Source organism: Stegodyphus dumicola, chromosome 10 (genome assembly GCF_044657685.1).
Source record: "Stegodyphus dumicola isolate Sdum_Otavi_A_Nest chromosome 10, ASM4465768v1".
NCBI lineage: Eukaryota > Metazoa > Arthropoda > Arachnida > Araneae > Eresidae > Stegodyphus > Stegodyphus dumicola.
Genome location: NC_140777.1, coordinates 92,456,481 through 92,476,751, shown reverse-complemented (window position 1 = coordinate 92,476,751; position 20,271 = coordinate 92,456,481). Strand labels below are relative to the sequence as shown.

At 33.2% G+C, this 20,271-nt stretch overlaps 1 protein-coding gene across 1 annotated transcript in view; it reads left to right on the top strand.

Moving 5' to 3' along the window:
- Ac76E (adenylate cyclase type 2 Ac76E) overlaps positions 1-20,271 on the top strand; it is a 618,104-nt gene that overhangs the window by 207,928 nt on the left and 389,905 nt on the right. Inside the window, exon 6 of the mRNA XM_085825247.1 lies at positions 12,852-12,963. Coding sequence (XP_085681373.1) covers positions 12,852-12,963 — 112 coding nt within the window. The remainder of the gene's footprint in view (positions 1-12,851; positions 12,964-20,271) is intronic.

Below are 20,271 nucleotides of genomic sequence, written 5' to 3'. Positions count from 1 at the left end.
TTTTCCCCTCGAGGTTTTCTTAAAAAGATTTCTCGAAGATTTCGAAACTAAAAAAAAAAAAAAAAAGGGGGGGGAAGAAAAAAAACCTGAAAGCTTTCTACATTTTACATTACGTCCAAACGGATTTTTTTTAACCTTTCGTGCGTTACATTTATTTATTAAATGTTCTTTGCACTTAAACTATAAAATTCAATTCAACAGCAATATCGCAAAATAATTTTAAAATGAGCATAACTTCAGAATTTCCGATGCACAGTCTCGCATGCTGGAGATAAAAATGTCTTTTTTTCTCCCCCGCATAGTGTTGCTATTGATCGCTTTGAGATCATTGAGTTTGTTAATCAAAAATTCATTGAAGTGTTACAAAATATTTAATCGATAATAAAACGAATTTCAAATTCCAGATTAGGGCTTCCACATGCCCATATTCGGTAGCAGATTACGTTATTCAAAATTTGATAGCCCTATGTACCGTTGTTTTATCACAATGCGATAAATATACATGCATTTATGCAGATTCTTCATTATTTAATTTGTTTAAATATAATACAGGGCAATAATATTTGGTTGGCAACAATTTGAAAAGTGAAACAACGCTTGCAGTGAATCAACGCAAAATCCCAAAACGAAATTAATAGTCCTTCTGGGCAAATTGTCCTTTGGACTAAATATTGGTACTTACCTATTATCTAGTCGACTGTAAAACTATCGCCAAGCAGTGTGATGTAGCTCAAATTATGGGTAAGCGTGACGTCACAACACACTCTTAATATATGTGCTTTCTTTTCACGTAACCCAAAATGCCTTTCAATAAGCCATCTTTTGCTTTTATGAACAAGGATCTAAACTGACTGCTGTTGGCTGTTGCCGCACTGTTTTTCTTGTATTTCGCAAAAAGAGCATTTCAAGGACTGTAGAAAGACCTTTGTGACTAGCTGTCTAATCGAGAGTATTGCCCGACAACCGCTCTTATTGATTTGGTGATGGATCTTTTAAAACCTTGCTGCCTTCAATTTAGACATGTATATAGTATTGTTACTTCTTGCGCGAGCATCGCTGATGAAGCAGCTGGTGTCTCCTTTTGTATATGCTGTTCTGCTTGATAAAGCTCAGTGAACTCGTGAAAAAATATTTTTAGCTTTTAATCAGATATTGCCTTTTTGAAAACAAGAAACCTGAAAAACTGATTTCGAACTTACTGTAATAAAAGACTTAAGATACGTGTTTTTACAAATTCATTTTTTTTCAGCCTTGGAAAATCGTCTACGTGAGAGTGTTGCAACAAAACTATAAAATAATGAATTCAAAGGTAACAAGTGAAGGATGTATGTTTTGTCGGTTAACACATGGCATTTTAAAATGGAAAGTTAAAAAAAATTGATGAAAACTCGTTCTTTTATATTTAAGTCAGAAAAAAAGAAATTCACAAAATCATTTTTACTGTGGGAAGATGCCTGTCATTCTGCAGTTATTTTAGCGCGATACAGATAGAACACACATTACATAATAATAAATGCGTTGACTGCTGATTGAAAGTATTGGACAAAAAAGGTGCATTAAATAATGATCCAAGTAGGTATTTTACACTAGTTACAATAACCGACGTAAATCAAACGATAAATTTTAGAGCTGAAAGACTGGTGACCGGCACATGACCTTCCCCTCAATTCCATGTTTTTAACAACAACGAGTTGTAAATAAAGAGATATTTTACTATATCAAGTGCTCATTGGTAGTGAATTGGTAGTTGCTGTATCAAGTGCTCGTTGCTCTTAAAATATAGAATTGGTTGATAGTTAGTAAATAAAACCCAGTATGTTTACAAAATTTTAAACTTAAGTGTTAATTAATAATAAGTGTTGATTATAAATCCTACTGTTTTCTTATTAATTATATTTCTCCCAAACCAGGAAAATGATAACTATGCGTACTTGTGAACACATCCGTTCTCATGCTTTCATTTGAAAACATCGCATTGATTCTGGCATCCTCTGGTCGCAGAGTAGTTTAAATTCACCAGTTGATAACTTAAAAATCATAAAATGTTTAAAAGCAGCCTATCTTTAGAATTTCAGTAGAGTATTATGTGTTGAGATACGTTTTGTTTTTATATTTGCTCTATCTTTTATACTTTCTGTATTATTTCTTTGAAAATAATACATAGCGAAATCATTTCGTGGCAGCATCTTTTTATTTGAAAAGGGACTCGACACAAAAGTGAAACGAGCGCAAAATTGAAGACTGAGGCTAATGTATTTAGTTGCTTCATAACGAGGGCTCATCTTCATAACGAGTTCATTCTCGTCGTATTTAATATAATTCCAAGAATATATTTAATGCTTAGAAATGTAGTATGTTGATCTCTATCACATAAATACGAGATTTTAAATAACAAATATGAGAAGACTGGGATTATCTAATAACATGTTTTTTTTTCTCCACGGAAGTCTGTTCAGAGCTTGAAGTGAAGTGTCTTTTCCGGTCCATTTTAAGCCAAATCTCCATATAAAAGTCTTAAATACTGAAACTGAAAGCTTTGGATTATATTTTAATACAGTTTTTCTTTACAAACTGCTATAGGTTAAAGTAGAGTACTGCTTTGGGTTGTTCATTAAATACTGTTATGGATTTCCTCTACTACTTCTGGTTGTTCAGTTATACCCAAAATTTAATCAGTTCTTTATATAAATATAGAAAGCTTAGAAAGGCAAAATGGAAATTTTCTTAAGTTTCATAGAGATATAAAAATGTATAACATCATATTAGTGAATATTTAAATTCTAAGATACCTACTATTTTAAAACAGCTTTCGCGGCCAGCTACCTAAAACAGTAGTTATGGAGAAAAGGCGAAAAAATATTAATGATTTTGATGAATCCAGTTAATGGAATTTTAGGGGTAAATGATAATAACTGAAATTAATCTGCCTTTATTGCTTTTAAATCGCTCAGCTTTCTAATTTAATAACAGAATAAGTTTGAAAGAAAAATTAAATATCTTATGCTTTGCTGAAAGATAACACGCTGTCACATAGGAGATAAAAATACTTTGTTTCGGGTAGTAGCAACATATTTCTATCGGATCATTGACTTTGATCATTAAGTTCGAAAGTCAAATTTATTGATGAGAAAAAGTTTTTAGACTTAAGTGTCAAGTTTTAATATTGCTGAATTTTTAACTGAAAAACTCCTTAAATTCGCACAGAGTAAAAGATAAATAAGAAACTAAATTCAGAGTTGAAGATTCTGGTTTGGAGTTTCACATGTTCGAGTGGAGAGCTATGTGTATTCAAAATTCGGTGCTCTAGGCGCCATTCGTTTTTCGCAGTGCGAGGAACATGCATACACACATATAGATGCTTCATTCTTGGAGAGTAGAGCTAAATATAACTAACAACACTAAGTAAACGTTTTTTTTTTCAATTCTGTAATTCTTAACCCCTCATTGTTATTTTGAAATTGTTACGAATGATGCACTGCCAATTTCGTTTTCCTGAACAAACTGATTCTCCTACATATAATACTTCTTTTATCCTAAAATTATTGAAATCTATGTAAGTATCTTTATATTATTATTACAAAAAAACAAAAAAAAAAAAAAAAAAAAAAAAAAAACTATTGTCATTTTAAAGAGGATGTTTACACGTTTTTGGAACGATTTCGGGGCCGTTTAAATAATGTGTAAAATATATAGAGTATATTTACACAGAATATTGTATTTTATATATATATTGTATTTAATATTGTATTTTATTAGAATATTGTATTTAATGCTCGATCTGAGAACCATTTTCTTGATTATAAGTCTGCACCATTATTTCTGTGATAGAAGGGCTTTTCGTAAAATTAACTCTACTTTCAAAGTCCATTCATCGTGGCAAGTTTGCGCTTAGAAATAACTCTTATCAAGTGTCTAAACGTGCAACAGTCCATAGGTGAAATAGAGAACTTCGCAGGAATATGTTGAAGTGGTATGTATGCAATACCTGTGTCAGTTATTATTTTTCAAGGAAACAGTGGTACCTTCCGAAGTATGATTTGTTGCTTTGTCTTGATGAAGTTTCACTCTTTGGAAGTCATGGGGATAAAGAAATGCAATTTTTTTCTGTAAATATCGGCCGTAAAACTTTCTCTTTCTAGTACTTTTACTTAATTTGAATTTTTTTTCTTTTCGTTTTCGATAATAAATAGATCTCTTTTCTCCTTTTCTTCTTTCTTCTTATTGCAGTCGTTTATGTAAAACCATGCTTCATCCAAGGTTACAAGATAATTCCACTTATCTTCTGCCAACCAGATTTTACACAGGTTTCTGTAAATTATTCTGCATCGAGCCACATGCCTCGACAAACGCTGATTTAAGATTTTTTTAAAGTTATAAATATTGATTCATTGTTTTATGTGTTATTGCTGCAGCTTATTTAAAGACTTTGCAATCGAGTTTTTGAATCGGCGGATTTTTCTTTTTAACGTTTTTGCATTAGAAACGTGAGAAAGATTACGTACCTTTTGCGGGTGTACGTTTGGGAGTTCGTTTTTTCCATGCAGAAGTAATGATGGAGGGTTTTTCTCTTTCCGATAAATAATATTGCTTATTTTGCATTTAGTAATTTTTATTCCCTGCTTTTTACTACAGTTTTTGAATGATAAATTAGGAATATTTCTCTTCGGAAAGCGCAAAAAACATATTCTCCTATCCTCCTTCGGCTTGTTTACATGCGACATTTTGAAAGATGAATAAATTTGAAAATAGCAGATGGTATTTTTCATTTCTAATAATAAGGCGTTGTCAGAATTTTTATTCCAATCCAAGTTTATAAAAATTCTTTAATTCTAAAAATGTGTAAATACTCTCTGCAAAATAAACAAAATTTCTGTCTTCCAAATTAGTGAACCTTTCTCTTCCGTCATTTGAGATATTGTCCTTTTTGCGGTTATCCGATAAATTCCCTTCTCTGGTCATTTATCGATTACGATTTAGTTCTTGAATTCGCTGCAGACGATCATTAGTATAAAACGGAAGAAAGCTTCATATTCACTTCCTGAACCTGCAATTAAAGAGCTGAGGTCTTTTATGACGCATCCAAAGTAGAATAAAAGATGAAGGAAGGCTTTCGCTGAAAAAAAATAAAGTAGTTCGTAAATTCGAGTGTAGTTTAAAACGGTAACAGTTATGCATGGAAAGATTATTAAAGATTGCTCAGGTCGTTTCGTTGTCTAGGTAAGAACATATCTTTAATGATTCGGAGCTGGTAATGGCGGACAATTAAATAACCGTGCATGATAAACATCTGTAGTTCTGTCAACATATATGGATCATCGATATGTTGTTGTGAATACATACGTGAACTGATAACGGCAGCCAATATGAGATTTACAAAAATCTTTTTTTCTTGTATATGTCCTATCTTCATGGTCTATGTTTATAATATCAAGAAGTTTATGTGATTGGGTCGAATATATCTGAAAACTAACATAATAATGCACTTATTGATGTTGAGCAATATTATATAGAATGCCTAAGAAATCCATCGATTATCTGATGCTTTTTAAAGAAATAATGAAAAATCTCTTTTATTTTAATACATTATAAACTTTATAAGCTCCTTACAGGCCTTTTCTTTTTTCATAATCGCTCATCGTAGACACACAGTGGATAACATTTGCTTTCGGACACTTGTGTTTTCAAGTCTCATTTGCAAATATCAGTTACTAAATACTAGCTAAATTACTTTATTTTTTTCACGCATACTATTAATTATTTTTTTTAAAAACCTTGTTTTGGAAAACGTTTTTCAAAGCGTTTTTATAGGAAAAAAGCACCAAAACCTTCTCAGAATGAATTCATGTAAATATTTGAACACGTTGAATGAACAACTTATATTTAACAAAAATCTGAAAATAACGTGACATTCATAATTTCGCTGAATAGCTTTTAACTAAAATTACGCATTTAATTTTCTTTGGCAGGGATTTAATTAATTTTTTCGTGTAAAATGTTCCATTCGTTCCATTCTTTAGTAAGAATTTCTTTCAACACAGTAACACAGCTTTCGAAGAATATCGCATTTATTTACTCTTGCTCCAACTCACTTTGTACATTCATTAGTTTTTTTTTTTTTTTTTTTTTTTCTTATTGAATTTTAATTACACATTGTTCAACTTTCAGTATATGTAGATGTAGGGTTTATCCTAAGTTTATAACAGTTATTTTTGAAATTAAAGCATTCCTATCTCTCTTAATTTCAGCTTACAAATTCCTTACCAGAATGTGGTTTTAGAATAGTGTTAAATGCAAATAAGAAGGAGTAGTATTTAAGTCGAAGTGTACACTGACTTCGGGAGAAACTCTGGGTAGTACACCACTTATATGAATATAATCTAAGACTTCGGGAGAGAGAATCAGAGTTTCTGACTAGCACGCGTTTGCCTTTTGACAACGTCTCTCTAAGTAGTTTCTACGCTCGGTTGTATTACGGGTCCTTGATAGCTTCGCTAGCTGATTCAATATTTAGAGGCAAACTACTTTAGATTTGTATTAACTTCAGCTAAATCTCTTTAGTTAGTCATTAGTTAAGTTCTTATTTCTTACATTTTTGAGTTTAAGTCCAAGTGGAGGCTTTGTTGTGCGTCCTGAGAAAGGGACCATCTGTACATCTTTAATCTGAGCAATAAAGGGTAATTAACCCTTCTTGAGATTTAAGTTTCTGTTTCTGGACTTAAATAATTATTCACTAGGTTCCCTCCACACTTAGTTAATAGATAAAAGAGAGGAACAATACATAATTATTAGTTATGTACAGTGTTTTAGATCATTGGGCAGTTAAAATTCGGTTAAGGTAAAGCTGAGGATTAAAGGATCGACTGGGGGTCCATAGCAGAATATGCATTGACAATTGATCGGCATAATGAAGATCCCAATGATCACAAAAAATGTATTAATAAAACTGATAATTACACTGGTGTGCAAAAATTAAGGACGAAGTAGAAAAATTAGCATATCAGCTGAACGAAGAGGCAGAGCGGACAGAAAGACCAATCAGGAGATTAAGTAAGGTGATGTACGGTAGCACATGCGCAGATATGCAGGTAGACGTAATGGGGGAGTGTCTGAGTAGTATAAAGCATGTTGTCGGTGAAAGATCAGGATTTCTGGCAAAGAAATTGCACGCCGTATAGCAGTTAAAATCACACCGAGTTGCTGCCTCAGCGAGAAATGGCGAATAATCAATCTGTTAGACGACATCTGGATGCTTTTACCCGAGGTCGAATCATTGGGAAGTTGGAGGAAGGCCGCAGTGTGACAAGTGTGGCTGCAGAGTTCGGAATTGCTCACAGCATCGTTTTACGACTTTGGAGACAGTTTCAAACTACAGGAACAGCTATCCGGGAGTTTAGTAGGGGTCGTCCACGAGGAACCACACCCGCAGATGACCGGTATATTGCCTTACAGGCCAGAAGAAACAGGCGACAGACAGCGGGAGAAATCGCTAGACACACGACACAGGCGACTGGACGACCGCTATCGCGTTTTACCGTGGCAGAAGACTGCACGGTGGTGGTCTGTTTGCACGACGCCCTGTCTGGTGTGTACCTCTAACGCCTGCCCATCAAAGAAGGCGTTCTCTGTGGTGCCGGGAACACCGGAATTTGAGAGACAATGAATGGGGACGAGTACTCTTTACAGATGAGAGCAGATTCAGTCTGAGTAGCGATTCTCATCGCATACTCATCTGGAGAGAGCGGGGAAGCCGCAATCATCTCTCAAACATCATTGAAAGGGACAGGTTTGGAGGTGGCGGTGTTCTCGTTTGGGGAGGCATCATGCTTGGTATTCGTACAGACCTTCACATCTTCGACGTAGGTTCAGTCAACGGGACCCGTTATTGTAACGAAATTCTTCTTCCATATGTGCGTCTTTTTAGAGGCGCTATGGGTCCGCAGTTCCTTTTCATGGACGACAATGCACCATGTCATCGCACAGTAGCTGCCGAACAGCTCTTAAGGAGTGAGGATATTGAACGTATGGATTGGCCGGCACGATCTCCGGATCTCAATCCCATCGAGCATGAATGGGATTTTCTAGGCAGACGCTTGGCAGCTCGTACCTTACCACCAGTAACGATTCCGGAGCTTCGATTGGCGCTGCAAGACGAATGGGCAGCAATGCCTCAACAACTCATTGACATCCTCATTCTCAGCATGGGCAGACGCTGTGAAACCTGCCTAGCAGTCAGGGGAGATCATATCCCCTATTAAAGACTGGATGTTTTTTGCTGGACACCCATCACAGGGATGTTTCGGCCTTCAGTCGCATTGCGCTCCATGCTACTTTTTCAATAAAACTTCATTTTATCCCTCTGATTTCTCTTTTAGTAAGTGTTGCTTACATTACTCATGTCCTTACGTATTGGGGATCTTATGGTATTAAATGTGTTGATTTGGAAAGCTTTTGTACAAAGTTATATTGAAAAAACCGTCTTGTTCTTAATTTTTGCACACCAGTGTAATTCTCTAGCGAAACTGCTGTAAGTTCTGGCTCAAAATACCATGGTTAAGAAAAGTTTTGATTTCGAACAGTCATCCGAGAAAAATATCCCCAAATTAAAATTGTTCCGGGATCAAAATTCCCGGAATTTTTCTTACTTAATGGAAGCAAATTTTAGTCAAATTAATAGCTCCCACAGAAAACAAAAAATCTCATATGACCGCATGAATTCCTTGTGCGCCTATTAAATTACGCACATGTGTTTTTGCTGCACGTCATTTAAACTTCAATCGAACGTCAAATCGAAAATAAAGTGAAAATCTTCAAATTTTGAAATTAAGTTCCCCGGTCAATTTTTGTCATACGGGAGTCAAATTGAATGTGTTTTTATTCTTTCATAATGAGTATTAAAATTTTTCCAAAGATAAGTATAGGAGCCGGGAGACTACATTTAAAAGCGAGTTTTCGTTATTTGAAAAAAATTCTACATTTTCAAACATGAATATTTTTCGTCATTTAAAACATTATAATTGGATGTATATTACTGTGAACGAAGATTTCGGAAATAAATTTCGGGTAAGCACTTTTAAGTCGGGTAAGAGGAATGGATAACTCTTTTTCTATATATATATTTGCTACTGCGATTGCAATATAAAAGGAAAATGCATAACTAGATGTTATGGCAGTCCCACATACAAAGCTTCAACGTTCTTCGATTAATCGTTTCAAATCATTTCAAAACAGGCCGACCTGTTATATAGTGAAATTACATATTATCACTATATTCCAGGTCAGTCTGTTTTATTAAGGAATTTGAAATAAATAGCTTTAAACGTAAAACAGAGGAAATAGGCAGCAAACCGAGAAAAATATAATTGTAATCACAGAAATAGTAAGGTATTGGAATAATTATGTGCCTGACTCATATGCAATTTTGAAATAGAATGGGATAAATATAAAACAAAATCTATCAAAAGAATGCTAAAAAAATATTCCTAAAACAAAACAAAACAAAACTTTATCTTTACAAAGTTGACTGAATATTAAACACGCAAAGGCTCAGAAAATACAATAAAATAATTCTATAGAAAAATCAAGAATCACCTTTTAGAAGAAATTCTATCCACAGTGGATATTTCTGCATACTTGTAGTTTTGAAATTCATTTGCATAGATGTACTAAATATTGAAACATACAGACTCAATGTTTTCTTAATACAGGCGAACCCGTCAATACCGCCCAAATTCCACACAGCCAGATTCCTGTCATGCAGTACATAAAAAGTAAGTACAGTCCACAGTTTTTGAGATAAATGTGGAAGAAAAGTATGACGTGATGCCTGATGCAGAACATTGATATTGCCTATGTTTACACAGAAAATAAATGTGTAATGGCCAACTGCGTATTTTGCAACAGCATGGTTTCCACCCAAGTGCACGCAGCATGAAGATGAGCAACCTGAATCATTTCCTATAGTAACTAAATTTTGATATACCAATTCCTTCAGATAGCTGCATGCGAAGGAACCCAAAGGTGTCAGATCTGGTGATCTTGATGGCCATAAAGCTGAATCCCCACATGCAGGCCTGCGATCTGGGCATTCCATATCCAGCTAATAGAACTGAAATGCGCTGGAGCTCCACCATGCTGGAACCATAGTCGATGCGACGAATATGACTTTATACATTTTTTCGCATTTATCTCGAAAGCTATGGGTTGTACAGGTACAGTCCTTTAGGCATTTTTTATATATTCCAAGCGAGGAATCTGGCAGTGCAGGGTTTTGGTTGTCTTGGTGGGACATCCTGTATATTATTTCTTCTTTAGTTTAAGCATTGCTTGATATAAAAGAAATATCATCAAAAATTTTATTATAATAAAATAATTTATTCAAAAAGTTTTAATCAGTAGCTCACACATTAATTCGGACACTTTAAAGTTTGGTTGAAATGTTTTAGCAGATGTATTTCTTCTCACAGTGTTTTAATTGTAAGAAGTGTCTGCATTTGGTAATTATTATTTATTTAGAAAAATATATTAGCAGTTCCATATCTGAAGTCAACATGGCAAAATGCTATAAACGAACAAGTTCTGTTATGAACTTAACTTAACTAATTATCATTTTAAAAGATGCCAAAAATATTTGAAATATACCAATGATTTATAACATTTAACTATCTTTGATGTTACAAAACAATGGAAATATCTTGGAACTGTTAGAAATGCACAGAATTCTGGACCACATCCCGAGCTCATACGAAGAAGTCAGAAATTTATGCTATGAAAAATTCAAGGAAAATACAGGCATTGAAACAGTTTATAGTAACATTTAACCTTGAAACTATAATAAGAATCATTTAGAGCACAGTTGACGATCAGCAAGAAAGAAATTCTTCGTCAACAAGGAAGCAAGGAGAATATGCCTGGTGATCACGCTTCTAAGCAAACAAAGATTTATCATATTAAAACATATTTGCAAATGAGGTCACCATTTAATACATTTACGTCCGATGGACAAATTGCTGTGTGGCGAAAGTCGAATAAAAAAATTCAATTCCAAAATTGAATGTGTACTTTTAAGCACGGGAATGGAGGCATAATGGTGTGGAGATGTTTTGCTGATTCTCCGATGAGAGACAGTTGTTTAGAAAGTAATATGGATAAGTATAAAAATATTTTAATGAGAACCTGAAAGCATGTGCAAGAAAACTTAAGAATACAATATACATTCAAATTCTATTACGATAATAATACTTAGCATACAGAGTTTAATGTTCGCTTGTGGTTATTATACATCTACCTGAGGTTGTCAAAACTCTTCCATATTCTCGGGACTTAAATACTATCCAGCACATATGCAGTGAGTTGGTGAAAGAATATTGCTTCGAAACCTCAGCTAAACATAATTTTTATGGAGGAGTAGTACAAGAGAAAAATTAAATGAATCTATGTCAAAGTATGATTTTAGGTGAAAATTGTCTAATAAAATATTGAATAACTTGTTATTTTCGTGTTTTTTATGGAATATAAATTGTTTGTTCAAACTGTCCGAATAGTTATGCGAGCTCATTTTCAAAACTTTTGAATAATCCCCCCCACCAAAAAAAAAAAAAACTCTTTGAATAATTTTTTTCTAAAAGAGGCCATTATTAAAAAAGGCGATCAGTAATATAAATGGGAAAAAAATAAAGTTATTTCTCTAGTGTTTAGTAACTGTATTTGCAAATAAAACTGGAAAACACAAGGGTCCGAAAACAAATGCGAGCCATTGGATAAAATAAAAAAGTTATTAAAAGAATGGTTACAGAATATTACTAAAAAAACTTATCTTTACAAAATTCTCCAAACCAAGATCCTCCCCCCCAAAAAAAAATAACTCCTTAAAAAAATCAAGAATAGCATTTTAGAATCAAATCTATTTATATCTTTTATAGACGAGCGTCCTTAATTTTCCAGACAATCTTTCGGCACATGTACGTAGCTCGAGCTCTCGTTATTTTTTTTTAATTGCCAACTCCTTGGTTAAATTTGGTAAATTTGTAATTTCGAATTTGCTTTTTATTTATTTCGTATTTTATGCTAATTTCAGGAGCTATTGTTTAAAAGTTCAGCGATTTAAACCGTAGTGTTTCCTCTCTGAAAATCTTAAGATATTTCTATTTAAAATTTAATTAGAAAACGTTGCGACGTAAAAGAAGTGTCGCAACTAAATAAAATGCATTAGATCTGTCTTTCGATAAATGGCTTCAGCTAGAGCCACCAAATTTTCAGTACACATGGTCCTCCTTCCAAACCTATGCATTTTGTAGCCCATGATTTTAATTTTATTTTTGATTTTGATTTATTTCATATTTTGTGCGAATTTAAGAAACATTTGATTAAAACCTCAACGACGTAAAATCTTTGTGTTTAAACTCTACAAAACTCTACAAAGCCTAAGACATTTACGTTTCAGATTTAATAAAAAAAACTCAGAGATATAAAAAATGTGTGTTGCCATTCGATAAAATTTAAAGTCAGCTCTTTAAAATTTAATAAAAGAACTCAAGGTTTAAAAGAAATATGTGTTGCCACCGCGCGAATTAAAATATTTATATTTTTCGCATGCTAGTTTGTTATATTTTAGGGAAGCACATGATATTTATTGTTTTTTAAAAATTTATTCTATTATTAAAAAACAAACTAAGCAATTTTAAAGCAGCAAACTTGTAAATTCCTTTGAAGAATATATGTATGTATATTCTTTTTATAATAACTATTTTAGCGGCTGTTGACGCAAGTGGGTAAACCGATTAGCCATTAAATTGCGGTATATTAGTACATATACTTACCATCTAAATTTACAAATTGCATTTCTTTTGTTTCAGTATACTGTATGCCGACATCGTCAACTTCACTCCACTTTCAGAACAACTTTCGGCTTCGGATTTGGTTCGCACCCTTAATGAACTGTTCGGACGCTTTGACCAAATAGCTCAGGTGAGTTTCCATTACTTTTATTTATTATCATCCATGACCATATACTCAAAAATCATAAACATGCCCATTTCTGCCGCCATGTTTTCAGATTCGTTAATATTCCTTCACTACCATTCATACTATCTCGGGTTTTCAATTTCGTGAGTATTCTTTCATAATTTTCATACTATCCATGTTTGCAGTTTCATAAATGTTCCTTAACTATTTTCATACTATGCGAATTTTAGTTTCGTGAGTATTTCTTCACCGCTTTCATACTATTCGAGTTTTCAATTTTTTGAATATTCTTTACTTTCATATTATCTGTACTTTCAATTTCGCATCATTCCAGTTGTCTCGGGATTTTAGTTTCAAGAGTATTCTTCCGCTATCCGCTGTAGGGAACCAGGTTTGTAATGTGTCCTTGGATATAACAAATAATTTTGGTATTTACATATTAACAGAGAAGAAGGAGTTTCTAACTTTAGCGGTAATTTGATACAATTACTGTTTCTTTATTTCGAGTTAAAATATTAGGCAATAGCTTCTAAAATAGGTTAGAAAGTTTTTCCCTCCCTAAGCTACAACTCTGCTGTCGCATGTACTCCACTAATTTTAATTTCAAATGGTGTCTTCCGTGTACTACACCTATGTTTCTTGTTCCGCCCTTTTGAAAAACCCATACCCGCTCGATATCTTGCTTTTCGAACTCCGGAATCTGCAAATTACAGCACTGACGATTACTCGGCAGTATATTATGCTCTTGGAAGAAACAAATAGCATCCCTTTCATTGTTTGCTGTATCCTACACATCCATGATAAAACTATAAAACTCCGAAAAACAAAATCCGTTCTTAAAACTGCGCCTTATAGGTGTTCTTAAAACTTAGCGGCGTCATGCAGTTGCAGTAACCATCTATTTGTGTTATGCTGAGGAAGTTATCAACTGTTCGCTCGTTTTTGGCGAATTTTGGTTTTTACACCGTAACTGAACTTTTTGATCTCGTACAATTTCCTTCACACTTAATGTTGATTTATAAGGCTACAGCGAACCTTTAAATAACGAAACTTCCTTCTTATAGAAAACCTGAATTTAATTATAAAATCGTTATACAATTATATGAATGTATTCGATCGAATTTGTTAAGTATTTCTGGATGTATCGCAGTTTTAGCTTCGAAGAAAGTCCTTTATTAACACACAGGAGATCACGTTTTTATGTTGCTATTAATGAGAGTTATTAGTTATAAACATTTTTCCCTCTGCGACTTAAAAATGCAATCTAAATACATGCATGGGGATTTTTCGAAGTTTTGAAAGGAAGTGGGAGAATGAACATCTAAAAATAGTGAAAGAGTTCATGAGAATATTAATAGCTTAGAAACTTCGAAAACTTATTAATAACCTGTGTGAAAATTCTTTCGACTTACCAAATATCATAATAGTATCATTTAAAGATACTAGTAAATCGCAAAAAAGTATCATTAAATGGAAGTTAAGTGGAAAACTGAAGCTTCTAATTAGTTTATTAATCGGACACTTCCATACAATTTCAAAACGAGGTCAAATATCGTCATTTTTAATTAATTATACCAGTACATTTTTTCCGTACGGTAGTCAAACCTTTTATGCTTTATATTTGAAAAACTAGCTGAAGTAGGGGGATTGACCGGGCTTTTCACAAAATGAAGAGGCTTCATTTAGGGTGATCATTAGATACTTTTTTCCTCGAAATCCCATATTCGAAGTACTCGTGAAAAGCGCATTTAAACGCTGCTGTAAATATTCTACATTATTCTGGAAGTTCTAGTCTTCTAAAGAAATAACTAGTATAGTGCCATCTAACAGTTTTAGTAAGAACAGATACTTGCTTCGTTATCGACTGTCATTTTTCGAAAAATCCCCATCCACTTTGGCTGTTTTTAATCGATATTTTCGAATTATTCGCGGAAAACGTGCTGAAAAGGGACAGGGAAAAGTGGGCGGAGCACGAGAACTTTGTACATGCTGACACAGGTATTGCTCCGTTGCAGTATTATAAAAGTCCAAAAACACCCCACTGAGCCCAAAAGGCTTGAGTGGCGCAACAACAAGCAGCGAATCATCGTTACCCGTAACTCCAAGACCGTCCCCTCTGGTGGGGATCGGGCCCTCCATCCATTGGTTCGGCATTTATTAATTTTGTATGAAGTTTACAATTTGTACCATTTGCAGTGGTGCATATAATACCGTTTGCAATAATTTTGTTAATATTATCCAAATATAATATGATAATATAGCTTAGAAATTCATAAATAAGGAATAAAATTAAATAAAAAAAATGATACAAAGAAAAATAGACTTCATAATATAATCTTTGTCTTTAAAAACCTTTGTCTTTCTTTAAGTATGTTTTTATCATTTAAAAGTTTTTAAACTGAAAAATCCTTTCTTTTAATAAATGTTTGTCATTTGAATGTACTTTCCTTTCATAAGTTTATCGAATTGAAATTTCTTTCCTTCTAAAAATCTTTGACATTTAAAAATGCTTTTCTTTGACAGAAATCTAAAGTTCATATCATAGTCTTTATTCTTATAAGCAGGCTTTATCCTGTAAAGTCTTAATCAAAATAAGCCTTCATTCTTTAAAAGTCTTTTTAGGGTTTAAAGGTCTTTCTTTTAGTTAAATATTTTTGTATAATAAATAGCATTTGGTAATGATTGGATAATGTTTTGATATTTGATTTGTATTAAAACAATTATGATGTTAAAGTATTGTAGCATATTTCTTCTTTGTCAAGTGACATTACTGTTTGCATAATTTGGTTATTTTCTGGGGAATTTAAGGGGTTCGTAGAAGGTATCGGATATCTGCCATATTGTTGATTGATCGGATTTTACAATGTAGGTCTAAAGTTATTTGGCATTGGAAAACATAGTGATCCGGATCTCCCCTTTCACCATATATATATACAGATCTGGAGTACTAAGGTTTCTATTAAAATAATAAGTGGGAAAGGGGCAATGACCAGTTATGTATAGGTTAATATAGAAGTTCGTGTAGGAGCCTTCTTTCACTGATTTTTGAAAAAGATTATAGACTCTCCTATCTTCATCTTCTGATTTCCATTCTAATAACCATTTTTTACAAAAAAATTCACGAATTGTGCTTTTCAGATGGATACGTGGTAATGGTATGTTGACTAGGGTAAGTGTATCATCTAGTGCTGCTTTTTTTGCCTTTTTTATCTACTTCATTGAAATGGTGACCTGCATGTCCTCTGATCCAGTTAATGAAGACTCTAAATATGCGGCGAACAGCAAGTCCTCTAGAGAGGTTGTTGGTCGAGTAAAAGGCGTAGAAACACTCCAACCCGTCCCACGGGTTCCACCATCAAAATTGGGAGCGGAATTGAGAAAAGTCGAACTGTTACGTGTATGACGGTCAAGGCTACTACCATTGAGAGACGCAGTCTTATACTCTTGCCACGATGAATTTCGAAGGCTTGTTATGATGTTATTGCCAAAAAATTAGGTAAGTCATAACAACACTGAAGCATAGCATAATTTATGAACTATGACACATAAAAATGTATCCATCTAATAAATGAAGAAGAATAAAGTACTCTTTCTTTTATTGCATGAGCATTTTTTCAAGGCCTATGCAGTTGGATACATACTGTATTTCTTCTTGTGTTCCTCCCTCTAGCTTTTTTTTGCCTCAGGTTGCTGGATTTTCCCCTTTCTCAATCCAGCGCGAGCTCCTCTAAATTTGAAAATGGATTTGTTCACTTTGTGATTGCTTTTGTCTTCCTAATAAAGAGAAACCTCACAAGCTACCTGTGATGGTCATGTCGAACCTTTTCTTTCTAACTATATAACTTCATGCCAATCTAATACAAGAACCGAGCCATCCAGCGAAGCAAATACGAACATTAAGTCTAGGATTTCGCTCATTCACCTTCTCTAATAATAGTAGACACCGCTTATTATGATCGCGGTTAATGTTATCTGACGTTCGGATATAGTTAACGAATTGCGGAAGTTCCTCCCAATTGTTCATGGGAAACATGGAAAAAATAAATCGCTTTTTGTTAGCAACAGTTCAGCTAATCTTATCAAATATCAAAGACTATTTTAAACTGAAATAAAATCGCCAGGCAAACGACAACGGCAAACTAGAATTGCCTAATAAATTATAAAAATGTTAAATTTTTTTCCAAGAGACAGAAAATTTTGCATTTTAATAAAGAATTAAGAGGCCAAATAGCTTGGTTTCGATTTTAGTCAGCCGTTTAAAATTAGGCTGTTTGACATAGATTTTCAACAACTTTGCAATTTCAGGAGTAAAAGACACAAGTTCGTCTTCTTCAGAGGCAAAAAATTTCTGCAAAATTGTTTTTAATCTAAAAACATCCCTGCCAAACTATAATTGCCTTTTTTTAAATCTAATTTTAAATTTTGTATTGGCATCTTCTCTTCTAGCGAGGGATGCTTTTTTGTGTTTTAAGATTGAAGGTACAGAATCCTCAAATAATTTCCAGAAACGTTATAAACTGTTCGTAAATGAGCTTTTACATAAAAAGCATTATGAACAGGTTACAAAAAAAAGTTTTGCATTTTCCTAATTAAAATGCCGTGAAAGCACCTTTTTATACGTTTGTAGTTGTATTAAATGAGCTAAATTCCAACGCTATTTAGAAGGGTATTTTTTCTCATCGCTTAATGTTATCATTCTGTTAATGTTATCAAAAATAGTCGTGGACAAATGTGATCACATTAACCAACGCCTAATCCAGTTACAGATGATTTGAGGCCGAAGCAGTAGAAGAGGCAACAAGAAGAAGGAGAGAGATGCAAGTTACAGCGAAGTAGAAATGAAAATGTCTGTATTTTGATTGCAATGCTGGTTTCCTTTAAAGCGAAAATATTGTCGTAGTTACTCGTAATTTATACACGACTGCTTTTCATTTGTTATGTTCTTATGGTAGCCGCATCCACCGAAATTAAATTATTCGCTTCATTTACCCCTCTCGATTTTCGAACGGTAAAATTAATAATAAAAAAAGAAAAATGCACAAGTAATATAAGATAATTATTTTTTAAAGCCTCTAAAGTGCAGTTTCATTGACAACGTCCAGTATTTGGAATACTAGAAGCCAAGTCTTAAGGAGGAAGTTTTGAACGCATTTTTTTCCTCCTCTTTTCTGTTAATTATTTCTACGGCGTAATTCGACACTCCCTAGAGTATTTTATTTAGACGTCATAAACTGAATATGCGTTGATGCTAATATTGAGTAAGAATTTTCGGTAATAGTGCCATTAACGTCTCGTATTGTCTATTGATCAAATGTAATGAAATAATGAATTCTGTACACCCCCTGCAAGCTGTGCGACAAAAATGGATCATCATCTCTCTCAAGTTGTCGAAGATTCAGAACGCTGAAGAGTTCGTAAAAATTAAAACAAAAAACATATTATTTCCAGAGCTAATCCCGCTATAATGGCGTAGGAAAAGTAAGGATAAATAAATGCATTTCAAGATCACTAGGAGCGAAGGGGAGTGCGACGTCGTTTCTTCTTTCCCGTGAAGTAAATTAACGGAGAGTTTCTGACTTTCAAGTTATTCATAGCCAAGAAAGACTTTTCAGTAAAAATGCTTGTTCTTTTTTCTCACTTTGTTGAAGCGTCGCCCGGTTACGGTTAATTTACATAATGAATTTCAAATCTGAGATTAACTTCCATGCAGTTTTTATTCGTTAAATACCTTCGTTCTGAAAGAAATGTCTTTTTTTCTTCCTTCAGTCACTTTTAATCCATAGAGCGTTTGCGAAAGATTAAAAATAGGATAAAAATTTTCTAAAAAATGTTTTCTCAATATTATTAGGTTTTACTCATTTTATTTTACTAAAGGACTTACATATGTTCAATAATTTCGGATGATTATTATTTGTATTTAGAAGCTTTTCTTGAAACACAAATTTTTTGACCGAGCATGAAACGGAATATTGATACGCGGGAAAAGCTGAATTTGGAACTACTAAATTAAAATGTATTAATAACATAAATGTTATATATAGTTCTATGAAATACAATTATTCGTCATCAAATATTCAACATTATATAAACGCTTGATCTTTTTTTGCTATTCCTTTTCCAACGAAATCTAATCCAACGAAATATATTTATTTTAAAGAACTTATTAAATTTTTAATTTAGATGAATGTGTATATATTGGCTGTGTTTAACAAGTATTGCAACTATATTATTTTAAATAATGAAGAATCATTATTTATAAGTATTTAAATAATAATGTAGGTATGTATGCTTGTATCTTTCTCGCAATGGTGAAACACGATGAAATTTCAAGCCACCCAGTTTCAAGACACCTAGTCCTCCCCCCGAATATGTACAACTCGAAGGCCAAATTTTGAATTTTGAATATTTTTATTTCTTTCCCATTTTTTAAGAATTTATTAAATTCTTGATTAACAAACTGTTCAAACTGAAAGCTAGCTGTCGCAGTACTGCTCAAAAAAAGACTCATGTATCCAGCACGCCAGACTGTTGCCATTCCCAAAATGTAAGGTATTTGTTTTTCGATTTTAGTCAACAAACTTGGACATTCAAAAGCAATGTGTTGAACCACTGTCTTAATTAAAGTACTTTTATCTTCTATATGCCAGAGTGCTGAAATTCAGTCAAACGTAAAATATTTAATTTTCATATATATTCCGTCTAGAAAAATTTTATTCCCGGAATAAAAATCATCATAAATAAACTTTAAATTTCGCTTTCTTAGTATTTATAAAAATAAATATGAAAAATAGTAATAATATCGCATATATGTACATAGTTACTTTCTATCTGAAATCTAAAGTTTCGTGCCTGAAAACATTTTTGTTGGTTTCGCTTTGTAATTTAGATATACTGACTAGTAAATATTAAATTCTTAGACTGACATTTCCTTCAAATAATTCTAGGAAGTTCCGTTAATCAATAACCTACTTTCTAATGGGAACTCCATAATTCTGTTAGGGTTAACAGCTAATAAAAAAAGAAATGCTACCTGTGCAACAGAACTTCACTCTACTCTTGAATTTTAATTATGAAATACAATTAAGGACATTACAGTTAGGGACATAAAATTTGAAAGTAAGAAACATTTAAGGTATTAATATTTAAACATTTAAGTTACAAAATAAATTTCGGGGCAGAACACCATGTTTAACTCCTTGACTCCTACACACCGACTGAAAAGCTATTGTCTTTTAGGCCTTCATCTCCTCCGACAGCCGCTAGGTGACGTGCTTAAAAGCCGTGTGGTTATAACTATAATTTAAAATGAAA